The 25,514-nt window shown below is 44.0% G+C and overlaps 1 protein-coding gene and 1 long non-coding RNA gene across 16 annotated transcripts in view; one reads left to right on the top strand and one right to left on the bottom strand.

Annotated features, from left to right (window-relative positions):
• The window catches only part of MCF2L2 (MCF.2 cell line derived transforming sequence-like 2), a 167,391-nt gene that overhangs the window by 133,264 nt on the left and 8,613 nt on the right, over positions 1-25,514 (bottom strand). For 4 of the 14 annotated variants that reach the window (XM_040568000.1, XM_040567992.1, XM_040567999.1 and 1 more), the window contains exon 1: positions 7,092-7,733. The exons of 3 other annotated variants lie outside the window; for them this stretch is intronic. In XM_040568000.1, the coding sequence (XP_040423934.1) occupies positions 7,092-7,233 (142 nt within the window). In that variant the 5' untranslated portion in view covers positions 7,234-7,733. Of the gene's footprint in view, positions 1-7,091; positions 7,736-25,514 lie in introns of those variants that run through there. 7 more of the 14 variants (XM_040567998.1, XM_040567993.1, XM_040567991.1 and 4 more) reach the window with 5 other exon arrangements.
• On the top strand, positions 15,855-17,686 carry LOC121075105. Of its 2 annotated transcripts, none has more exons than XR_005822724.1 (2): positions 15,855-16,079; positions 17,026-17,686. It is a non-coding gene; the product is annotated as an uncharacterized LOC121075105 (long non-coding RNA). The 2 variants fall into 2 exon arrangements; XR_005822725.1 differs by lacking the exon at positions 15,855-16,079 and adding an exon at positions 16,113-16,198.

Genomic DNA, 25,514 nt, shown 5'->3' with positions numbered 1-25,514 from the left:
AGATGCATCGCTTGTTTTTACATTGCGCTTTCCTTCCGCAGCCTCTCCTAAACTGTGTGCTAAACAAATGGATTTACCAGCTGCAGCACATACCTAATACTACTCTGCTGCCCACACTGATACAAACGTTCTCACGTAACTGATATACAATCAGGCTGTCTCCCATTCCAGATGTGTTTTGCTCTCAGGAGGGGACGCTGTGGGTGGGAGATTCAGCACAGCGAACCGACAAGAACCAAACTGCAGCCCCAGACCCAGCTCCTCTCCAGCAGCGCCCCAAACCAGGCTGGGTCCGCGCAGCCGAGGTCTGGTGTCAGGCACTGCCCTCTCCCGGGCAGCAGCCGTAAGCTGCCTGCAGAGGCTCCTCTCCTCCAGGAGCAGAGGTAGGTGAAGCTCCTAAGGGTTGTGGACAAGTATCAAGTCTATGGAAGCGGCCGATAAGCGTGCCAGGTCATTAGGCTCAGAAAAGTGTTTTAGTCCTGGCTGGAGAGCTGCTGCAGACGAAGTGGCAGATCCAGCTGGGGAGTCAGAAGGCTAAATGCTACTTGGCAGGCGAACATAAATTGATAACCTCACGAAGGACTCCAGAGAGATGGAGAGGAATGAACTCACCTGAAAAGGGGCACCAAGGAATTCCCCACTGAATCTATAGGCATGCTCAAAAGAAAGTTTATCAGGAAACGTTTTCAGTTTCTTTAATTCAAATTACAAGTATTGGGTATCTTTCATTTGCATAACCAGTAAAGGTGTACATCTAAGATGTTTTTGCCATGCTCAGAAGGCTTAGTCCTGCCTATTTCAGTAGAATAGCATCTTGTCCCACCAACATATGGAACAGAGTACTACTTACTGATGTTTCAATTTTGTGTTACTGGTAAACATCTGCAATACCAACAGATTTATTTATTTTTTTTTATTCACGGACCTGATCCTTTGATTTCATTACGCTGTCTGAGCATCTGACCCCACATGTCCATGCGTTCACACCTGCAGGTGTGGCACTCTGAAAGCATGACAAGGACTGGCTCATACTCTAGTGTCTCTAACTCAGAGTCTCTTTCCAGATTCTTCACTGTAGGACCAGAAGGGACCACTAGGTTCATTGTGTTTGACTTGTTGAACACACAAGAAGTTCACAGAAATTGGATTAAACCAGCATTTTAGAAAGCTCTTTAATCTTATGTTAAAGACTCCAAGCAACTGCAAATCCACTGCCTCCCCTGCAGCTGGCCTAACACAAAGAAATTGGCTTGTGTTTCAAAGCTCTCACTTTAACTTCCAGCCCATTGACTTCCCTATTTTTGATTTAAAAAAAATTATAGTTCCCACCACTTTCATCTTTTCACTGGCAGATCTCCCTTTCTGAGCCCAGCAGGAAAGTCAACATGCACAGGTTCAAAGGACAATATTATAGGTATCCCATTCCTTCACCTCTTCCCATGTCACCTCTGCTCTACCCATTGCTAGCAGATGATTACCTTAATTCACAGCATTTCATAATCAGATCTTCAGTCATACAGACCTTTGCTCCTTAAAGTATGCTGCTGTGGGGGCTCTCTATCGAGGTGGTGATGGGAGTTTAGACAAAGACTGAACTTTGCAATCCTCAGTTTAATAACTTAGACAAGAACAAGATCTGAATATGAATCAGGTGCAGCCTCTGTGCAGAACAGAATTGCTGAGACATCCTGGCTTAGAAAAAAAAAGGTGAAAAAAGTGTTTGGTCAATATTTCTTGTCTGCTGCAGAAGCCCGGAGGATTTTTTGCCCTTGAGAAATGGAATGAGCCACTAGGATCAAAACTGTGGAACAAGACACCTGGCACAGTCCAAGTATTTATAGATAGGAAGCTAGGTTGGTACAGCAAAGCTTTATTTATCATTCTTTCCTACTGGAGCACCAGCAGTTCTGTTAGATAGTATCCCGGGAGGAAGGGAGGCAAGTCCACGACTAAGAAAGCTCATTGGGCAGGCTAATCAACAGAAAGATTCAGATAAAAAAGCAGCAACTGAATTCATACACAAGATGAACATATCACAGCAGAACTGGGTCCTTAAGTGGCACTTGAAGTGTCCAATTTCATCCAGATCTGCCAATGAGCTCCACTGGCAGAACCAGGATCAAAACCCTGCACAGACTGACCTCCCTGTGTATTCAGCACCATTTTTCCCTAAAGTCTTCTTCCCAGACAACTTAGACTACAATTCAGGCAGTAGGAAAAAAGCAAACTAAGCTATCATCTTGTGGTAATAAGCCCTGCGAGTTAACAAAACATTACCAATTACAGCTATCTGTCTATCCATGTTTAATGCTTTTCCATTTTACCGAGTTATTTCTTGTTCTGGTATCCTGGGAGGAACAGAAACGTAAGTACCCAGAAGGCCTCTACTATAACTTGCCTTCTGAGAATTTGTTCTCTTGATCTTCTCCGTAGTACTTGTCTCTCAAAACTTTTAAAATGGAAATTAAGCTCTGCCTTCCCTATTTTCATTACCATTTTCTGGACTTTTTTTTTTTGATTAGGTAAGCAGCATTCAGTGTTGCTCAATAGCAGCAAAGCAAGATGCATATCATGCTTTGAAGAAATGAAGAGACACAAGCATCTAAGATAAGAATATTTGTTATAAAAACCTCTGTGGAAAACAGAATATTTTATTTTAGTTATTTCCTTTGCATTGAGAACCAGATGAAAAAAATATCCCAGGTTCCCTATAGCATTTTACATGAGAGGAAAATAGATATTGAATACAAATAAAACAAGAAAAATTCTGAGCAGTGCACAGGGAGGCACTGTGACTGGATCTCAATGGGTTTTGAAATACCTTCCACTGCAGATTTCTGTCTTCACATGATACAGTCCCTTTCCTCAGTAACTAATGCCTTTGTGAGAGGGCCAGCCACATGGGAAAGGAAGGTGTTCCTCATTTATTTCACCACTGAAGGCAAAGGTGCTTCAAGAAGTACAAGAAATTTCGGCCTGGCCTCATTCAGATGGGATTTCCTTCTGTAGAAAGCACTAAAGACATTTTCTGCCTTTAAATCCTTAACTGCTCTAAACCCATTTCAAATACGTCAGTCTTCATGAACAGATAGACCTGAAGGATTGCTTTTCATTTCCAGCAGTAACTGAGACACAGCAGTGGGACAGAGCAAGCACCCATGATTGCTGGGCAGTCAGAACTGCAGCATTCCTGTGTCCTAGAGTAGAACAAAATCAGAAATACAACGTTAGTGCAAGAGAGAGCTTCTCAAATTACTGACAGAGGATCTTGTCTGGTTTTGCAACATCTGCAAAATCCTGAATAGCCTCCATGAACTACATACTCCTTGGTGTCTGCAGATTCGCTACCCTGTTTTATGCAGTCACCAGCCTTGAGCACAAAGACATTCATTTAGTCAGTTAAAAATGTAGCCTGCAGCCTCAAGCTCCACAGCATGCAGAAACAATGCTCACCCGTCCATGTCAAGCCCATTAGCTATGAGGTCCCTTGTGAGATACTGGAGGACTTGAGCATTGACAACAAGGCAGGCTACTAGGGGCATCTGGGGACAGAGGGGACCATTTTGGCAGGAGGGGTCCTAAAGCATAAGAGACGTTAATCAGCAGCTGGGTGACATGAAAAGCCATGTCACTGCTGAAAAGACACGAGACGCTGTCCAAGAGTGATGTTTTTCATGCCAAGGAGCTATATGCTTCACTTTCAGTTTCAAGATGTCTAGCATGGAACTGAGAGCACTACAAGGAGGATCAGCTCTGGACTGCCACACTTCTTCCCTGGTTTTCTGGGGTCCGCTTCCTCTTGGTTTTCAGGGATCACACCTGTGAACTGCTGCTCCCAGAGTCTCAGGGTCACATACCGGTGCCCAAAGTACTTGAGGATCAGATGCCAGAGGGGCCTTCAGATCCTGTAGGCCAGCTCATAGAGCAAGAACCTTCCTCTGCCTGTTGTGAGGGAGCCAGGGCTCCTTTCCCTCATCCTCTTTGTCAAGCTGTGGAGCTCTCAGCAGTTATCACTTAGCCACAGGAGAACTGCCCTTCAACTACCCCTCACAGTAAATTCTTTTGGCAAGCATTCACTATTTTCATCTCTATGTGAGCAGGAGACTACAACCACACTTTCCCTCATCAAAACAAGTCCCATGGATTCAAAGGAAGCCTTGAACTCGTACGATCCAGATACTGGGTTAGCCCAGCACTGCTCGCTGCTGGCATTGCTGAGCAAATGTAGGTTATCTGTGGCTGCATTTGCCACAGATATTTAACCCAGGGAGCAGCATATAAGTGACAGCTGGGTACCCACAGGGATTTAGTTCTGCTTCCATCAGGATGAACGTGGTCTGAAATAAGACATAGCTACAGAAGCTGTAAGGGACCTTTCATCATTGAGCTATTACTAGTTAATAGATTAGACAGAAAGATAAAACGATATTACTTCTTCAGCAAATACCACAGCATCACTGTGCTCACAAGCATCATTCCAAAGAAAGAGTAAAGCATTTTTCTGACACTCTAGCTGTGAACAGGAAGGCTGTTCACTCCTTATAAGATTCAAGCCTACAGAAATGAGATATTCAGCTGTGACCCCACAGGAAAGGACTGTCACTGCAGGCCTGACTGCAACCGTGTGGCCTCTGTTTCTGCTGTAGTTACCTGTGTCTTCCATTTCCTCTCGCCGTGATATTTAGTACAAGAGAGACAACTGTCACAGAATATTGCCAGGGCTCCACAGCTGCAGTCTGTATGTGAAAAATGGTTTGTACCTCAGAGTGCCTGAAGTACTACTGAGTAAACACTAGCCCTGAACAATACTCCACCTGGATCTTTGCATTGCAGAAAGGATTCCCCGAGTTAGAGTCAAGTCAGAACACGCAAAGGAGATCCATGATCCTGTCACTATGTTCAAACAGAGCCATCCTGAGAAAAAGGCACACACACACCCCTAAAGCTTACCAACAAGTCTCTGCTAGCAGCAAAGGACTAGCAAGATGGGGCAGGCAGAGCCCAGGTTCTCTGGGACAGATCATCTTCCCTTCCCTGTGTTTATGCAGCACCTACCACAAAGGGAACTGGTCTCACCTTCACAGAATAATCGCAGTTCACAGTAAGCGCTCATTGCCAGGATCCACTATTTATGGAGGGAGGTAATTCCTGCTGCTTCTACTTTACAGATACAAAAACTAACGGCAAAACATGACAGAGATGAGTACTAGGCCAGAGTCAGTTCATGGTAGAGCAGAAGAAAAAGAACACAGGGGACGCTGTTAATGCAAAATCGTACGCTACATTGCCAACTCCTCAGTCCCCTTCCAACACGGTCACCACACGCAGAGTTGTCACTGATACACTTTCACAGCTCATGCAGCTGAAAGCACCTCATCCCTAACAGTAACCTAACTTCTGCCCTTCATATGTCCTCTTCGGTAGAATTTTAAACAGAAGCAGAAAAGATGTTTTCTGCCTCACAAAATGGGAACGTGCTTAGACTGAGTTGATATACTACCCATTCTCTACCAGAAAACAATTTTCCAAGAGATTTCTGCCTGTAATACTATGCCAGGTCATCTCTCAGCATATTAGGCAGGAAAGGTGTTTCCCTGGGAACAGTAACCATGGCAAAACCCGTGTCTTCCCCTCTCTACCTACAGGAAGAAAATAGCAGATGCCTGATCTCTGGCTACAGTAGGCCCACAGAGCCATAAGCGTCCTGGAAGGACCTGATCAAAGCTTCAGGAGGAACAGCGAGGAATTCTGTTCTGTTACTCAAGATACCAGACGTTTCTGCCATGCTACGCTGTGAACTCTGAATGCCTCGTTACAAAGAGTGCAACTGGAAACATCCGTGTTAGTGAACGGTCAGCCAAATCCAACAACGCATAGGTAGGCACTGAGCCCAAAAAGCAGCACGGATAAACAGCCAACAGAAGCAGAGGTACAACGGGCCGGCTTTGCAGTTTTCAAACCCTGGCATTGTGTGTTAGGGCCCTGTTAAAGAAAGCATTTGCAAACCCCGATTTGCTGCAAGCAGTAGTTGCCAGCAGATCACCTGCTTCAGGTCCACCTTCTTTTCCTGCAGAACAGTCTCGATTTCCCAGACTGAATGCAACTCTCAGATACAAAGGTTTCCAAAGAGTAATCAAAGAAGAACCAAAACACTTCACAACTTCAGCCCGTGACCATTTTGAAACAGTTTTGCTGAAGAGCTAACTAAATCATAATAAAAAAAAATTTAACTTGAAAGTACAACTAGACTGCATGCTTTTTGGGGATCTTTTTGTCACGTACTAGTCAACATTTTATATACTTCTAGATTTCAGGTTTGCTGAGTATTTACCCAAGTTAACAGAGCAAATGAAACCAAAGGGCTCCTTTGGTTAATCTCTCTTTAATGACAACAAACAGAAAAACTGCTCTATGATTCAGCAGTCTTGATAGTTGACAAAACAGTCAGCAGCATAGATTCCAACTAACATCACTCCACTTTAGAGTTAACACGCAATTAGAACAAATTACCAGGACACCAGCATCTCACACTAGTAACCCATTCAGAGTAGAATATTACCCTGTACTCAGCCTGAAACATGCAGAGCACAAAAAGCTTGACAGTCCAGATTTCTGTTATGGTACAGGGAAACCAGAAGCGTCACAGTGAAAAAGATACTGACCTTCTACATAGTACCTTCGGAGCACAGTGTGACAGGGTCAACTATGGCAGGAAACCCACTGCCCCATCTCCTTACATTCATTTCAAAAGGGTATTTTAGATGTGCAACAAATACTTGCTCCAGACATATGCAGAAATCTCACTCTTTGGCAGCCGAGTGAAATAAACATTTACTCAGAAAGAATCCAGCATCCCTTTTAACCTTGTCTGGGTTAAATCACTGCACATATCCCAGACATATACAGTGAAGCCAAATGATACAGTCACGCCAGAGTTAATATCCAAATCCAGCCAGTTGCCTTTAAATTATTTACCACTGTCTCCTCAGAGAAAGCATTAGAAAAACAAGCTCCTTTCGCAAATCTCTCAGGAATGCAGTGCAGCTACCACTAAGGGAAGATGCTATTTCTTTTAAAGATGCTGCACATACCTTTCTTTGCCATACGCTCCAGTCTAATGCATCCTCCTATAAAATCATGGTAAGACTTCATTTCTCCTTCTGTTATCCGGACAGCAGTGAAAGGTGGATTCCTGGGCACCTGTTGTCCACATCTCTGACACCGAGAAGCCATTGCCAGAGCGCAGGAGACTCGTCAGGAATCTGCTGTTTGCTGGAATCCAGTCTGGATCTTCAGCCGTCAGTTCAGGCTGGTGACTTTATCCCACTTAGTTCATTCAAGGTCATCCTCACCAGCAGGATGTTCGCCATTGCAATTGGCTAAGACTTTTATAGGCTTACTGACTGTGGTTGTTTCTCCCTCCTTGCTTTCAATATCAGTTTACTTCATTCTCTCGTTCAGAATGAAACCTGTGAACCTCGGCACAGCCAATGCCCTGAATGGCTTCCTTATCATTAATTTAAAGCTATCCTATGAGCTACGATGAAGGTGGAAGATCCCAGACGCACACTGCAATATCACCGGATGCTCCCCTTAAAGAGCACACCAAATACATCCACAAAGTTTTTAAGAAAACATTTTTCTTCATTACTTTCACTCCCTTTAAGGCTTATGGTTCCTCACTATTGACACTTTTTTTTTCTGCTTCAGCATTTCAGCTTGGACAGTGCAAGGAGACTGCTCTGCAGAGCTGCTCAACCAATTATTCATGCCTGGCAGTGGTGCTGGGAAGCTGCAACTATACAGAAGAGCCCTCTGCTGCTGTGTACAGTCCCTGCTCACAAGATCTGATAATCTAAATGAACAGAATAGCAAATGGAGAACAGAAGTATTGCTGGCAGAAATGCTCTGCTAACTGTACAACCCGCACTCAAACCTTTCTTAAAAAGAACTTGGATCCATGAGTTTGACATTAATATTTGGGTCTTAGAGCATATATTTAGAAATCTCTCTTTGAAGGTGCTGGATATTTGATTTTTTTCCCCACTCTTAATGATTTCCATAATAAAAATTACTAATCGGAGGGCCCTGTGAAGAAACAAGTACTTAGGGAACTGACTGCAGAGGACACTCAATCCTGGTGCAGTGAAATAAGAAGGAGCCTTCCCTGGAGCAGGGGGAACTGCATAGGAGATGCACAAACAGGCACAAGGCCAGTGTTGGTGACAGTGCAAAGAATACAACAAGAACTGCATAAATGAGAGCCAAGCCGCAACCCAGAGCTCAACTGCAGGGACCTGGGCACAGAACAAGCTTGCTGCAAGGACCTTGCACGCAGATGAGGAAAGGCTGTGCCACCTTCTGCCTCAGTCACTAACACCTGTTGGTGTTTTACACAGCTGCACCCTGTGTTCAGCTCGTGACCGCCTCAGATCACAGCTGATCCATAGACAGAGTGAAAAAGGAGGAGCCCAATTAACACAGAGTGAACAACAGGGGACAAGAGTGCCCAGGAGAAAAAGCCTTACATGGTGCTGCTGCTAACATGGTGACTAACTACGTGGACAAGCAGGAATGCCTGGTGGCTAAAGCACAGAAGTCAGCTCAGCGCTGCTCCTCCCCTACCAGCTCCACTGCTCCCCAGCCAGCAAGCTGTCTGAGCTCCCTAACCCTCTCCTTTTGTTGGCAGAGAGCTATAACGGGATCCTTGCTCTCAAAGATTTGTGCTCCCTCCCCCAAGTTTGCTGCGTGGCATAAAGCTGGTCACCCTCCTGCTCTTTGCCAAAATCCTGCCTGCGGAGTGAAGACAATGGCGTACTGGGCTGTTGGGTGACCCCATTCATTCTCCTTTGTAAAATATTTATTAGAGCTTCCACATTAAATCCCCAGGGGACTGCAATATTTTACAGATGGGGAGAACAGCAGCACAGAAGGCAGAATTTGTAGAAAAAAACTGTCATCGTGAAGTAAGAAAAGTGGAAACGTATCCCAGTGGTTTTCTTAAAGCCTTTGTTTCATCCTCTGTACAGCTACTCTTTTCTTTCATTTCAGGGGCTCAGGATGTCCTTGCAAAGGCAAACGTGACATCCCTTGAAAAATAAGCTTTTCTGACACTACATTCATGTGTGCACACATACACAGAATAACTGCACTTCAACCTTGCACATACATAGATACACAACGGGGGAGGATCCAGCATTTGTGATGAGATGCTTGTCTGCCATCCTCCCTTGCATATGCTGTTCCCCCCACGTGGGTTAGCACCAGGAGGCTCAGTGAAACACGTTGTTCCGAGGGGAAGGCTTGATGCTACAAGTGGGATGTGAAAAGCAACCTGGCCTAGGTGAGAGCTTCTGAAGTGCAGGTAAACATCATTTAAGGCCTGTTTTTTCCCTAGGAAACCCTGATCCTTTCTACTGCTAAATACGTAGTTCAGATGCCTGGCGTGCCACTGCCACCACCCAGCTCCAAACAAAAAAAATAAGCTGACTGTAGCTGCTTACCATTAGGCTCCAGGGCACGTAAGGTTTACCTAAGGGACGAAGTGCTGTGGTGCATGAGCTAGGATCAGTGGACAGAAAGATCTGTTTATTCTCGTGTATGTTGATTTTGTTCACATTTCACAAGAAGCTTGGCCAGCTTCTCCTGAGGTTATCAGAAACCTCTGACACTGGAGCACTGAGAGCTGCGCTGTTTGCTACCACCCAGAGAATTGCCTCCTCTGTACTGCGCCAAGTGCGTCTGCTCAGGAGATGCTGTGATGGCTGGTTTGCAGGAATGCTTTTATGTAGCACGTTACCAAATATGCGCTCAGCATTCATAATTAACTTCCTCCCAATTTTCCCCTTCAGCTAAAAGGTTATCAGCCAGACAGAAAGAAGTCACCGTTCTTTAAACACAAAAGAGCATAGCAGAGGGAGCAGGTACAGAAGAGAAGCAGGCACGTTTCCTTGGGTTGTTTCCAGAGATTGCCACAGAACGGAGGGGAGTTTCTTTCCTGCTGTTCCAGACAACCACAGCAAAATGTTTGAAAATAATAAGGCGGAGGACATTTTCTGCTCATGAATTGCCAGCATTGCCTAGCAACCCTATCTGGGTTGGGCTTACAATGAATAACCAAGTAAATAGCGTAAGCATCATCAGAAATAAGAAAACCCAGGTATCTTCAGCTGACATTATCAAAACAGAGGAATTGCACCAGTTCCTAGTTCTGTTAGGAATACCAGCTCACCTTGGAATTGGAGCTTTTTTGTTAGGGATACAGAAATGATAGCACATACCTTGTGCAGTCAGAGGACTGCCGCAAATTTAAAGTCAAATCAGTTAAATGTGTTTAAGCCCCGTATCTTTTCCTTGTGGAATAATACTCCCCTGCCCCCAAAGGTAGTGCTCCAATAATTAACACCGTTAATCACGGAACAAGCAACAAACACACTGGATCTCAATAACATTGGTCCCAATGGATCTCAATTCTTGCCTCTTCACTCAAAATGAATTTGGGAACTGTATTTATATTCCAGAGGAGAGAGGGAGAGAAGTCTGCCTCTGCTGCACATGTAAGTGAGGCAGCTAGAAAAGACTGTAGGAAACCCTCTGTTCACAACTTACAGAGTCATTAAAACAGTTGAGGGGAAATAGATGTCTGTTTTCAATGGAGCTTTGTTAAGAATCAAGAAAGTTTAGTGGACAAGACTTAAAATTGCCTCTCCCATCCACCTATGATTTCAAAAACATTAATAAAAAATATAATGAGATCAAGAAGAGATATTTTATTCATGGAGATCAGCAGCTCCCCTCACCAATACACAATGTATCATATTGCGAGGCTGAGAGAGAAAATCTAAACCCATTTCTGCTATTTAGATTGATATACATAAAAGATAAGAAAAAAATCAGGTTTCACTACTGAAACTCCAGCTTCACACTATCCTGATGTTTTATCTGAAGTTTGAACTGTTCTTTGTTGACTCTGCTGGAACATGCTATTCCTTTTCACATATACCTCAAAGACCTTCTTTCTGTCTTCCTCACCATCGAGACCATGACCCTGATGAGCCACAAGGGATTTCAGAAGTTTGAAATGAAGGTTCATTTTCAGAGAACAAACACTCAATGCAGCTACAGGTAAAATCCATTTCATTGTTCAGCTAGGAAACCTGTATTTTCTATTAACCTCCATTTATTTTATTCCAACTAATAAAAAGCCAGAATTCCTTCCTCTTCTTTTTTTTTTTTTTTTAAATTTAAAGCAAGGGCTACATCTCAGGCATTGTTTCAAATCCTAACGAGTTAAAAGAATGAGTAGAAGAAAAACCTGTGCAGTTGGAATTACTTTCAGCATACAGCACCGCTGCAATTACAGCATGCAGTTACTGCACTAGAAGGCACTAATTCCAGTGCCATATGGCTTCAGAATCTCATTACACTGATCTGCTTAAAGTGACTTCCTAGCTGACAAGCACAATATTTCTGGTCACTCTCAGCAGTGGGAAACAAGAACTCTGTCACTCTTGGTGCACATTTATTCCCATGTGAGCTGTCAAACCTGGAGTGAGCACAGCTAAGATCAGTAGACAGCCTTGCCAAAGACCTTTGTTGCCATCTTGAAGCTGGAACCATACGGACATCCAGGGATACTCATTTTCCTTTTACCATCCTCTAAAAGAAAGAAAAAGCACCAGTGCTATACCCATTGGATTAGAGTCCTGGTTTTCCAACCATTCTCTCATGCTCCTAAACACCACAATCACCTGATCACCTTGCCATCAACACAGTGCACACTGTGAGAGGCAGATGCACAGGCACAGTCTTTGTGCCCTCCAACAGTAGTGGGAATGCTGGAGGAGAAAAATCTTTGGATATTAAGAAACGAAAGTGTTTTTCTCCTCTCTGTACTTTGCCACTGACACACTGAGTTACCTCCAGTGCGACAGTAACCCTGATTCTTGCCAGCATCCAGAACACCGCACCGCTCCCCTTTCTTCCCTCTTCACCTTTTTCCTCCCTGCAATCAATCACCAGAGCATCAGCAGCACAGAACAGCTGCTAGATCCATTCAGCCAAGACCACCGGGATGGCTTCCTTCCCTAAGGAGCAGCTGTGCACATTCCCTGATGGAAGCAGCAGTATTTTTTTTTTTCCTGTTGCAATTCACAACTTAAAGCAGAAAAAGGAGAACCACAAAGACACGGGGATAAAAATAGGATCTGCAAGAATCACGAGGGCTGTTGATACTCAAGGCTTTTGGACATGAGCCAAACGTTAGCTGAACAGGAAGAAACAGCCTCTCACGTTACAAATTACAGTGAAGGAACATCCAACATTATTGCTGTCTCTCTAATGCTTAACATCAGTCACTACATAGGGTGGGATATTGGACTTCAGGGACAATTGATCTTTTCCTGTTTGCATGTCTGTGCACAGTGGTTACCTGAGCAGCCCGCTGGGAGAAAGGGACTCCTGTCTTTACTCTTCTGAACACCAAGGCTTTGACTGACTGGGCTCTCAGCTGGCAGATACACAAACACTCCTTCCACATTCCCTAGGGCAACGCTTGCATCCGTCTAGGGAACTGCGGATGAAATAGATATGACTGCGCCAGTCAGAACAGAGTTACTCCCCTAACTAAGCAACAATCTGGCAACCATGAAGTACCCATTCTTATTCTTTCCCCAAACCAGGGCTGCTGTCAAAACACTGGGGGCAGGTCTTTTGGGACACACCTCTAATTAATTTCTCAGTGCTGGGCTCCCACAAGTGCAAAACTGCGGCACTCTCCTGCATGTGCACCCTCAAGGGCAGACACTCACACACCCACACTCAGGCAAGCTGAGTTTGTCCTGCCCAGCGCCTGATGGGTTTAAGTTTCCAGAAAGACCCAGTCTGCAGGGTGATTTCTCAGGCTTTCCAAGACACGCTGCCCTACCACACACAACCACACTCCCAGCCCTCTTCCTCTCTTCCCCATGCAACACAATCACTGTTTTTTTATTACCTTACACTAACTTGATTCTGTAATGTCTAATAATAGGGTAAAAATAATGAGCTGCTCTCTCACAACCTCTGCTCACAAGTTTTACAGGAAACCAAGAGTTTCAATGCTACGTCAAAACCAGGGAAGAGCTGCTAAAAAAGCCAGCTGGGATATGCAGACAAAGCATGAGCTTCACTTCCTTTGGTAACAAGCCTAAATTTATCTGGGGACTGTATAAGCTAACAAGCAGGTAGGTCCACACAGAGCAGAAGAGGTCTAGAAGTCAGCTTCAGAAGCAGCACACAGCTGCTTGAGATAACTCACCTGACAAGAGACAGCGCACAAAGACCTTCCCTGCCGACTCAGCACCAGCATCCTCCGGCCAACACACAGGAAGGACAGTGCTTTTGGCTGCAACAGCTCGATGGACTTGTATTGCCTAAAGCCGAGCAGTGTTCCAATGAGATAAGAAATTGCTCTTTAGTCTGCCAGGAAACCCCACTGCAAGCACTTTCCACTGACCAGCGCTTATTAACTCAAAAAAATCTAAACCACACATCTGTTTATGGACCCGAGTCCCACTAGACATAAGCCCACTTCACGAAATATCACATGAAGCAGTGCTTTGTGCTTCTCCAGTGATTCTCAGCTGAGCACTTTGGCACCACAGAGAGATTGCTACCCTCGTGAAACAGATGATCTCCCATTTAATCGCCAATAAAGCGAGACAGTTTAAGAATACACGTATTTTAGGTTTTATTTAAGAATGCATCTGAGAACCATTTGAAGAAGGGCTGGGGGTAGAGGAAGCAGCAGGAATAGTTTTGCCTAAAGCTTTGCACCACAAAAGCAAAAGTCTGGGGAGGAACATGCTGAAAGCATATACGTGTACGTTTCCTACTCGCTTGAGAGCCCTTTGAATTGGTTTATGCTGACAGGGAATCTTTAAATGTAAAGAAATTCAGCTTAAAAAAGCAACACCAAAATGGTTTGGAAGCAGCTCAAAGCAGTAGGTTCACAGTTCGGATTGCTCTGCTGCCAAGAACAAAACCACCTCAGACTTACACACAGGACTCTTGACATGACCTCAGAGTGGATGGAGGCACAAGGTGCCATGCCATCCTCCTACCTGCTCCCCAAAATAGGTCTGTCTACAAGTTTGCCTACTTTTAATTCTGAGTTACCAAACACCTGTGCTTGCATTGGTACCACCTCTCCGGACCCACAAACCGGAAATATCTGCCAGCACCACCTCAGCAGCAGAGCTGCCTTCTTAGACAGCTGTATTCAGAGCACGGCTCTAAGTACTGGCAGAGGCACACTGCGTATGGGCAGCGGAGAAGGTTGAACCATACGTTACCTGTATGTATGCACCACTAAATGAAGAATATTTGAGTAGGTGAGCATGCCTGCTAGAGACTGTACTGCCTTAAGAGGCAATTCCAGTTCCTAGTGCATCTGGTGCTGTACCAGTGCAGAGAACCAGCAGAGACTTTCCTTACCATAAGGATTTTTGTGCTATCTGACCCCACAACCCAGCAAAGAGCAAAGCCACACGCAAACCTTAGTAGAAGTGCTGCTTCCTCTTAAAACACATTTAATATTTGAATAGTCCCTAATTTTTCTTCTACCTCCTGGAGCCCCAGCACCTCTGAAAGCTATAGGTTAATAGCTCTACAAGATTAATATTTATCTAAAGGGAAATCTAATTATTTAATGCCTTGGTAAATAAACATTAGTTATTGCTTGCATCCCTGCGTTCAGAGGCATCCTTAGGATCTCTTATAAATAAACACAGTGTGTTTTTTTCCTCAAGTCTCTTTGTCCCATGAGCTGATAACACCAGATTCAGATCAGCCTTCGAGCCTACCAAGCAGCACAGGGATTTCCAGCCTCCTACACAGCCCCGTATCTCCAGGACAGCCTTCCAGCTTCCCAGGAGCCTTCAATTCTCCCGTACATCCTTGCAACCTTCCACACAGCATGCACCCTTTAGAGTTCTCACAGCTCAGCTCTCCAACACAGCACACAAGCTTCAAACCCCAAAGCAGCCTCCTACATAGCCTTCAGGTACCCCATAGACCCCCACCCCCCCTTCCAGCCTCTCTTTTTGTACTTCTTTCTCCACCTAAACATCTACCTCATTATTTCTTTGCTTCCAGCTAGTACCTCTTTCCACAGCTCCTTTAAGCAGGCCCTGGAACCATTCTCCACACCAGGGCTACTGCTAACACCTGCCCCTAACTGATACCTGCTTCCAGGTGGGGAAATAATCCTTCCCTGCCACTGCCTCTTTAACTCTTTCTTTACTGCTCCTTTGTAGCATAAATTCACGTAATTCTGCAAAATATTTACCTGTCTGCCTCATTTTAAATATACTTGGTTCAAGAGTAGCAAGTCAAGTGTACAAAAAATAAAGCAGTGTTTATTTACTTGCATCAGAAGTACCATAGGAACTTCAAAATCTTGATACAAATAATGAAGCACAAGGAAGAATAATCTTCAGCTGAGAACCAAAGGCCAAGGTATTCATACAATTTGTCTAATTTCAGTTGCAATTACTGCAGTAAAGCTAGATGATAAATGGGGACATACTAATAAATATTTACCTCCTGTTTGCAACTTTGAACACTAGAGTGTTTTCCAACTTTATCTGATAATATCTGCAGATTCAACGCTGTATTTTAAAATATCATCTTGCTCATTAAGGTTTTGCAGTTGTTGTTTGTGTCAGGCTAATTACTACTACGTACTCTTTCAGAGGCAGCAGGTCTGATGGTGAAGGCAGTTGAACTGAAACAGCTAAGAATGGGCTAATTAGTTGAAAGAAAAACAAAACACTAACAAGGAGTTTAAAAATCAGGCACAACGTCTGACTGATCCCAAATAACAGCACCAGCAGTGGACGTGGCAGATATTTTAGAGCACGTAGGGTATACTGAGAAATTATTTTGCAATTAGCAGCAGCATGTAGCAATGGTCCTGACTGCACTAATCATCTAATCACTAATCATCACCCAATCACTCTGCCCAATGCTCCAGTGACTCCATTTAAGAGGGCTCCCAGTTCCTCTTCCATTTGTGTTGTGGGCAATGTTGTATTCAGGTACTTCCTCTACTATTTATGATTTGTAGTTTAGACTTACTAGATTAACGTTAGGCCATCTTTGTCATTTAAATCTGTCACCATCCTCGTTTGGGTAGTGTAGGACTACTCTCTAGGAGGTAAGGATGATCATGTCAACTCTGGTCTTATTTTGTTGTAAAATATTTTCCTAATCTGGGTGGGTGTTTCCTTATTAGATGTTTAAGACTCTTACAGTTTGTAGCTTAATCTGTAACTGAAGTTATCAAGTTTCACGTGAGATCACTACCTTTGCTAAAGCACTTATAAGATTAGTTTCATGCTTCCTTCTTCTAGGGATAAAATGAAGGGATGTGTTTACTTCTGAGTAGGAAAACCAGCATAAATGACTTGAACTATAGTTCTTAGACATCAAAATTACACACACATAACTTTCAATGGAGAAGTGATGTGCTTCTTCAGTCTAATATAATTCAGATGACAAACTTAAAGAACTTGTGTACCCAAATCTTCAAAGGATCAGCATGCATCTCACAGGCTTTTCTCTGGAGACTGTGCTGTCTAGGTATTTTGGACTTCTATGCTTTGAATGCAGCATAAACAGTAAGATGGCCTTGCTCCTACAGGCTTTGTGTATAGAAGAGTGATTACACCCTTCTGTATCCTCTAGTGGCCCCTCCCCAAGTGGCAGTGACAGGAACTATCCTCCAAATCTTCCAGGACAAGGGGTCTCTCAACAGAAAGCAACTCCTGGGTACCAAGCCCTGCAGTGCCATTAAATCTCATGGAGAATGGGCTTGAGGGACTGAGGCTGGAGCTCCTCTGCCCAATTCAGTAACCCCCTGCCTTTCAGCTGATCTGAGAAAGGAAGACAAAGCAGTTTGATCTTGTCATTGAAGGACTTGTGACAAGGGAAGTTGTAGCATGAATTAGCACTGATGTGCCCCCCATGCTCTCTCCTCTGCAGGAGGACAAGGCCACTCCAGCACAGCTGCCTTCCTGAGACCAACCTATTCCCCTGCCACCTCAGGCAGCAGCCCTACTGTGGTGCTTTTGGACAGAGGAGGTGCCAGGGGACTATCGGTTGTTTCATCCCTCCTTCCCATGGCTGACCTGGAGAGACTTTGCTCCCCCAGCTCTGAAAAGGAGAGTGGGATGTCTGCAGAGCATGGCCTGGGCAGAGCTGGTATTGGAGATGTTGTGGTAGAGCGGGCACAGAATAACTCTGACAGACTCCTCATAGCTCCTGTCCAAACAGCATTGCTCCTCAAAGTGTGCTTGGCTGCTAGCTTTCTCTCAATCAAGATGTAACTATGCACAAAGCTCTGCTGTATCACCAGAGTGTAATTAACCATCGTCCAGAATGATGATTGCACGTTGCTTAAACTACATACTCCCCTAGCTGAAAACAAAGCCAGGAAGTAGGATATCTATGACCTACAAAAATAAGGACCAAAAAATTTACCTCCAACGCAAGTGTGACTTCTAAGTCTAGTGTGAATCCTCTACTGATTTGATGTGGAAAGGGACAAGATAGTAGATACTGATCACAATGCAAATATCAGAGGTAGATGAAACAGTGAGAGTAGCTTTAAATCATTAAAAAAAAAAAAAAAACCATACACTAGTGCTGAATAAGCTAATCACCATAATAAGGATGAACCAGATTTTTCCAGCAACCTTCCTCTACCAATTACCGGCGTATAATTGCTGGGAGCTTTCTGATTAGTTATTCATCTGATTAGAGCTCAGCATTATACTAAGACCCTTTGCTATTTTTGTTTGAAATAACCTTTTCTCTGAATATTGCAAGATCAGTAAGATGGTTTCTATGTATGTCATCAGCTCTGGCCTTTATGCTGCAAATACCAGTATCGACCGCTTCAGACATGAAGCATTGGCTTTGGAGACCTCTAAACCAAAGTGTAATGGACAACAGTGAACTTCAGACCCCAAGGAGGGAAATATTTATAGTCCTCCTTTGTTATGTGAAGGATTATTGATTGACAAAAAGAGGCAAACTCTCCTGATCTTAATTCTAGCCACAGCAATTCTATTAGAATATGGAGTCCATACCAGGAGGGGAGGAAAAAAAAAAAAACACATTTGAATTGTTAAGGTTGTAACATACACAATCAACAGAGAACATACCCAAACTTTGCACATCCAGATCATCTCTTTTCTACTTATTGCTAGTACAGCTGCATGTGTTTGCTGCAGTTCTTTCCCCCCGTACCTGTCTGTTGGTGCTTGCACATCCTTGGAAAGTCCTAAGCTATAGGTACTGCATTGATTTTGGAGATGCCAGCAACTGTAGGCTAATCCTCTACATACAAAAAATGAAAAATGGCTGCTATCTCAGAGGTCCCTGAATTTAAAGGCATCAATCACTCTCCTGAAATACTGAAAGATACCACTGCTGGCTTTGGATTTTCTTCACCTCTTCACGTTGCAGGTATCTTGAAGTAGTTCTCTGGTGTTAACTGGGAGTAACTACTCTAAAATCCCTGGAGCTCAACGCATGTGTTGAGCAAGGAGAGCCAGGTTCTGTCAGCAACTGTTGCTAGCAGACCAAAACGCTGTACATTAGCATTGTTTGGCTTGCACATATGGCTTGGAACGGCAGATAACTGCTCTCATATTCAGGGCCAGCCATAGAGAATTCATTGCCTCGGGGAAACTGGAAATCATACAGCTCACAGTCATGCAGAGAAAGCAATAGCGAAACGCTTTGCAGCCCCCCTGTATCCCGTTGCCCTAGGCAACAGCCTGCACTGCGGAAGCGGCGGATCCAGCCTCTCTCTTATGAAGCCTGTAACATATGGTGTTAATATATGGGTTGATACTATGCAAGCCCTACAGTAGTACTATTGGGGTGTGCGTATATTAGGTGATCCCGGTGGGTGCGTAAACAGTCTCAGGATAAGAGCTGCTGGTTTGCATCCGAGATCTTTGTGACACAGATGGAGATAACGGGAAGCACGGAGATTACAGCCTGTACTCACGGATGTGGGGCACCTGATTCGAGATCCTCTCAGCTGGGTTTTCCTTGAGATCTTACAGGAACTAACCCAAGATCCCCAAATGAACTCAGGAAAGCAGTTCCTGCACTGTGAAGCTTTGCAAACCGAATCCTAGTGTCCACTGCAGTTTGGGGTTGTCTGTTTCAGTTCAGTGCTTCATTCCCTATAGCATACAAGGAATATTCTAACAGAAACAGGAGAAAAGACTATTTCATAATGCTGAATTATTTGTGGGTCTCTTCCCTGAAAAGGCGTCAGGCTTCTGTAATGCTGCTCTGCAAATGACAAGATGTGCACAAGGGTGATGTAGTTCACCCCTTGAGTAAGTGCCGTTGTGTCAGATTTACCCCAGCCTGAGTTCACATGCTGGACGTGGCTCGCTTCCAGTCCATGAGCTCAGTCATCCCCCAGAGGCAGCTATGCCTTTGGACTCGCATGTTAGCTACGTTGTGTTTACATGACAGAGGGACTTGAAGGTGCTGTGATCTCATCCTGTCTGCTCCCTGCACACCTGTCCCCATGCCAAAGTGGAGCCTGCCATCCTTTCCTCCACTAAATGCACAAGCTTTTCTTTAGGGTATTCTGAACTCAGAGCAGTACCTCCCTTTCTGCCATGACTTACAGATCTCTTAAGGTATTTACTAGTGATGTTTTTCCATCTATGCATGTAAGAGCTGGCAGTTTCTTCGCCCTGTCTCTCTCACGTTCCTTGGTTTCAATTCTGACCATGTGTGCTGTTCTGGATACTCTGAGTCACCAAAGATGAATGACTAATAATGAGCCATGTGCCATGCTATCCCTTTCACATCTTTTTCCAGCATTTTTGAGGTGACTAGGAGCAGGCAGCTGTGTAGAGAACTCAGATTTCTCCCAGTCATTGACCATCTGGGGAAATCCAGACATTACTGTGCTGCACCCCAAAATGAGGTAGAAGAGGCTCAGTTAGTGGGCTACAACGCATCAGCATTAACACTGAATATTTGTGGTGTATCTTCCACCCAATCCTTGAACACAAGCCCAGCACTGAAAAACCGGAAGGGATACACAAAAGGGGCTAATACCGTATACCAGATATCAAAATGATTTTAGCAGTCATCCAAACCTCATCCAGAAAGGTTCATCCTCGTCTGAATGCTGAGTCGTTCCTCGGGGCTAAGAGAGGCTTCCAACGTGGTACAGAAAAAGGGAGAAGGAAGTAACAGCAATGAAATTGCTGAGCTTACTCTCCCCTCACTGAGATGGTGTGGTAATGCAAGTACCTTCCCAGGTGCTGAACCTGATTGCCCCAGGAGAGATGTCCTATCAGGAGATCTCATGGATATGGGCACCATATGGAAGGCGAGAAAAGGAATTAAATAAAAGATGAGGCAAGAGGTGGAAAAAGGCCCTTGTATTTAATGAGCTGCCAGGAATTGTAATTGATGTCACAGCAGTTTAATTTACACTGAGGCCATCTGAGCTTCCCTATGACATGGAAATGGGGACAGACAAGGGCTCCTCTCTGGCTTCTTTTGGCTCTATTTGCTTTTTAATATTGAGACTAAGCAATGCAGAATGGTCACAACCGCCTACCCTGTCAGCAAGCAGTGACTTCTGCCAGCACCAGCTGCTGTCATTGTGCCTGACCCGAGAGCTCACACAGGAGGAAACCTCCTATACTTGCCTTCCCCTGGAGAGTCTCCCCTGCCTTCTCCTTCCAGACTGCCCTGGGGTTGCTCTGGAGTGTTTAAAAGGATAGGGAAGTGCCACAGTCTGAGTAGTTCAGTGAATGATGTTGCAATATGTCATTTTTCCCCTGCTTGCGACCTAAGCTACCGCATTCTTCTTTATTACTATTACTTATTTTTTAAAAATATGGAAAACATTTGCAAAGGCCTGGTCTGGAAGTTGACGGTTCCTCCTTTCTGCTGTATTGTAATGACCTTAGAGGGCTAACACCGTCTCAGGAAATGCAGTCCTGAGATAGAGGTGGGTTTAGGAAAGCCAGGAGAAGAGCTGAGCGCAACAGTAGGCAGTTTCGCTTAATAACTTGTTTGAGCCCCAACCTCTTTGCAGGTGCCAACAGCCATATTACAGAGCCCAGGAGAGCTTTCTAAGGATGCAGTGAACCAAGTGCCTGGCATGCACAGCTGTGGAAGGGGCGATGGGCATCACCGGTACTAACAGCAAAACCCAGATTCTGCCATCTGGCTTTCCTTCAATAACTCTTCATGTCAAACACTCCTCCGTGCATTCACTCGAAGAAACAAACACCTACAAGCCATTGCTGAGGTAGACTGGAAAATACAGGACAGGGAGAGACTACGGTAGCAGCACTAGATTTAACAGCAGCAATCTGGGGGCTTTTGAAACAGACAGTGACCTACGGATTGACAGACTGGATCACACCTCAGCTCCATCCAGCTCAGTACCCTGTCTCCAACAGTTGCCATTACAAAATGCATACGAAGAAAGTGTGAAAATCCTGCAGCAAGCAGATGGTGGATGGTTGCTATTCCTACCCCCTTTCCTCCCCGGAATCCCGGTCTCTTACTGGTTTAAGAATGAAAGCTCAGGGTTTGGGGGGAATGAAAGCCAGTTTGGGAGAGGATATCCATAAATGAGAAAATAGCTAGGGTTGTAAGCAGCCTTTCGGTTCTGTGGGGCTCTAGTCCATGGCTCTGCTTACTGCTTGTAAGAGAATTAGTGGTAACAAACCTGGATTACAGGATTTTTCTAACATCCTCTTGAATTTTGTTAAGGATGGTGGAGTCTGAATCACACCCCATACAAAAAAAAAAGCATTCAACTAAAGTAAAAGACAGTGTAGAAAAAGAAACACCTCTGACCTGTTCTGTTCCAAAAGAGAGGGAGCCTATTAGAGAGTATAGACTACTGATTCTATTGGTTCTGGGAAGCTCTATAATCACCTCTCTCCCTAAACATGAGGCAAAACTATCACACAAATATTTTGGCTTGAAATTAAGACAACCAAACCAGTGGTCTGTATCCCCAGCTTGTAACGATTTCTCGTGGTCTTTATTTCTCATCATGCCTTGAGAAACCAGGCTGGAAAGTGAGCCTTAAACAAGTACTTGCAGTATTCTACATTTTGGAGAGTACACGAGACAAATCTGCACATTTTTCACGAGTTTCTGTAGATGCGTGATTTCCACTTTTAGGCATAAACTCTGCAGCATTAACAAACCTCTTTTAAACAGTTCATTATTAAACAGTTCCCAGCTGAAACAGCTGCACAGAATAAGCCATATTGAGGCAAAACTAATAACCACAATCTGGGAACAAAAATGTAAACAAGTAGCTTTTTTAAGCAGCAAAACTAGCAAAAATAAATTATTACTTTTCCTTCTCCCTTTTCGCTGTCTCATGTAGATTCTGTGAGGTCTAATAGAATGAGTTGATTCGCCTTTTCCTCCACATTTGCATCTTTTTCTTATCTCCATTCAATATTTTCAGATTTTGTATGAACTTAGTATTTTATGACCAAATTTGGTCAAAATTTGCCAAGAGTTCAAAAGCTTGATTAGGATACAGAGAGAAAGATGCAGGTAATATGATAACAGAAGGTCAATTTTTAATAAACATAGGTTAATGGGGAAAGGAACTACGAACGATCACTCTTCATTAGCATGAGATCCCAAGGAAATTTATCAAACACATTTCTGCAGTTTGCTACTGTCCTGTTTCTTTGGGAATGCAGTGATAGATGCATATTCTAAGCCTGTACCTTACTTTTGGGTAAAGAAACCTGGTGTGCTGCGGTCAGTGGAAGAGACCAGTCACCCCTAGGTGCTCACCAAAAAATTAAAAGTAGAAAAGAGCTGTGGGACCAGTGCTTCAGGAAGAGTTGCTGAAATGCATGAATGCTCTAAAACAAAGGGAAGAATCTTCTGTCATGGGCAGGGGAATTTCCATTGCCTTGATTTAATCCTTTGCATAGAAGAAACAGAAGGCCTACTTGATACGGTGCCTTGGAAGGTAACTACTTAAGAAATCTCTTTTAAGCATCCTTGCTGTACACAGCCACAGATCAGAAACATTGCAATGGTCTATCCAGCTGTGACATATTAGATTATTTGTGGCTTTGCAGCATAAAACAGATTCTGTGACTTGTGATGCTTAGCCATCAGCCTTGGACAATCGCCAGCTCGGGTTATTCCATTCTGCTGACCTAAATTCCTCTCATACAGTCAACTGGATGCAGTGCTGTCCTTCACCTCCTGTCCCAAATTGTAGCACAGCTTCCCTGCACATACAGAGAGATTTTACACTGCTCCCCAGAGCTGGTGGTTAAGCCAAAAGTGGTAGGAATTGACCTACTGTGGTTAACAGACAGGAGTCCTAAGTGATTGTGTAAGTCCTGAGATTTCCACCCTAAACCCAGTTCTGCCACTGATTTCCCTTTTGATCTCTTGCAAATTGCTTAAATTCATTCGTCATTTTGTAAAATGGGAGACTGGGCAAATGAGCGTTTGTAAAACCAGATGAAAGCTGACATGAATGCGTGTTCTTTTTATTATGTCATTTATGCAATGTACTGCTTTCTGCAATTTCACACCAGTGCCTCCCCTACCAGGGATGCTGACAAACAGCTCATGGATACAGTTGTCATTTGCAGATGAGGAGCTCTCACAACTGAATTGGAAGTTACAGGGAAGAAAATCCTGTCTCAAGTGCAGTATTCGTTGCTGGTAACAGAGAGGAGCTCTGCTGTTTCCATTTCAGACAGCTGATGTCTATTCTGGCAGCTTCATATTTATTATAAAATCATTTTAAGAATAAAAATCTGTGGAAAATGGGGCACTGGGTGGAGATGCTCCTGTGCATAACTGCGCCCAGAACATTGCCCACATGCAGCAAAGCTGGCATCAGACTTCTGGGAACCAACTGCCAAGCGTGGGTGGGTAGCGGGTGCACAAAAGCGTATTCTGGTGGGCTTCACAAGCTGGATGAGCCGTACAATTCCCATGTGCAAACACCCCTGCTGTCAGCACCAAGCACGTCACCCAGCAAAGCTTCTTCCCTCCCCATCACAGAAGAGCTGACACTTACCCACCTACCTGAATGACACATTTTTTTCAAAAGAGATGAGCATTTCCCCAACACCTCCTGCCAATCAAGTTTAATGGAAGTAGGTTAAACTAAAAAAAGAATTCTGACGCAGTCTTGATAACAAGATTGGGTGACATTTTGTGCTACATCTTGTGTAGCAAGCAGAAAGCCTGCTAGCGTTCACAAATCACTCCTGTCCTAGACACCCGTGGTGGCCCCGTTACCTCACCCACACCAGGGCAACCAGGAATAATCCCAGACAGGCTGAGGGAGCACAGGGCTATTTAAGAGATTTCTTTTGGCCCTCTATTGCTTGACACTGTGTAAAGATGTACCAGAGGGGGCATGGTACTAAAAAAGTGCCAAGTTAAGATAGCTACTATGGACAGATAACTTAAAAGTAGGTAACTTGAACGATTTGATTTTAAACTGGGTTAAGCAGATAGATACCTGTCTGGAGTCTCTAGCAGGATAAGAGGCTCATTTAACAAGCACGTGGACTGTCTAACACAACATGAGTCAACTAATGAGGGATCAAAGCTTCTGCCCAGGACAGATAAGTTGAGCTCCAGGCAATTAACTTGTGACACTCTTATTGACACATCAAAAATAAACTGGTGTTTTATCTACTCCACACAGACAAAAAAAATGATCCCACAAAGTTTGTATTTAAAATATAAATATATATCTAGTCTTTCTTTTTAATGGTCCCATAAAGGTCTTGTTTGTTTTCTAAATGTTGTGAATAAGTTTCCTCCCTCCTGTTATCACGGGATCTGAGAGCTGTGCTCTCAACCAAGTGTTGGCTGCGTTATAGAGAGACTGAAAGCCATTAGTCCAAGTGGTCCAATAAGAGGGTGACAGACACTGTAAAAATAGTAAACGCTATAAAGTATGTTCATGGTGAGGGATCCCCTCAGTTTGCTAAGGATGAGAGTCCTTTCACTTATCTAAGCTTTAAAGATTCCCACTGAACTTTCAAGATACTCCAGCTGCGGCCCGGGAATTACTGATTCAATAAGATACTGCCAATTCAGCTAAGGAGATTCATGTTACAAGGTGTGATTCATAAACACGGTGCATCATCAGGGGGTTTGGAAGATGTTTTTGCCTTCAACCAATAACATTTTTTCATCATTACTTGCTTCCGCTTTTGTACAACTGTTTTTTCTAGTTACATGATTTGACAAAAAATGAACACTGTCTACAAAAAGGCAGCCAGATCCCACAAGCAGGGTCAGATTTCTAGGTCCTGAATGACTGGGAAAATGGTGAGATTGTCCTTCCCTGTTTGAAGATAGGGAAATAGGCTCTTGTCAGTGTGAAATGGGAAAACAAAAAAAAAAAGACAAAAAAAAATACACCAAGACCTGTGGTCTTC

Source organism: Cygnus olor, chromosome 9, assembly GCF_009769625.2.
Source record: "Cygnus olor isolate bCygOlo1 chromosome 9, bCygOlo1.pri.v2, whole genome shotgun sequence".
Lineage (NCBI taxonomy): Eukaryota > Metazoa > Chordata > Aves > Anseriformes > Anatidae > Cygnus > Cygnus olor.
Note: the sequence above shows the minus strand (reverse complement) of the source record. Positions and strands in the feature narration are given on the sequence as shown.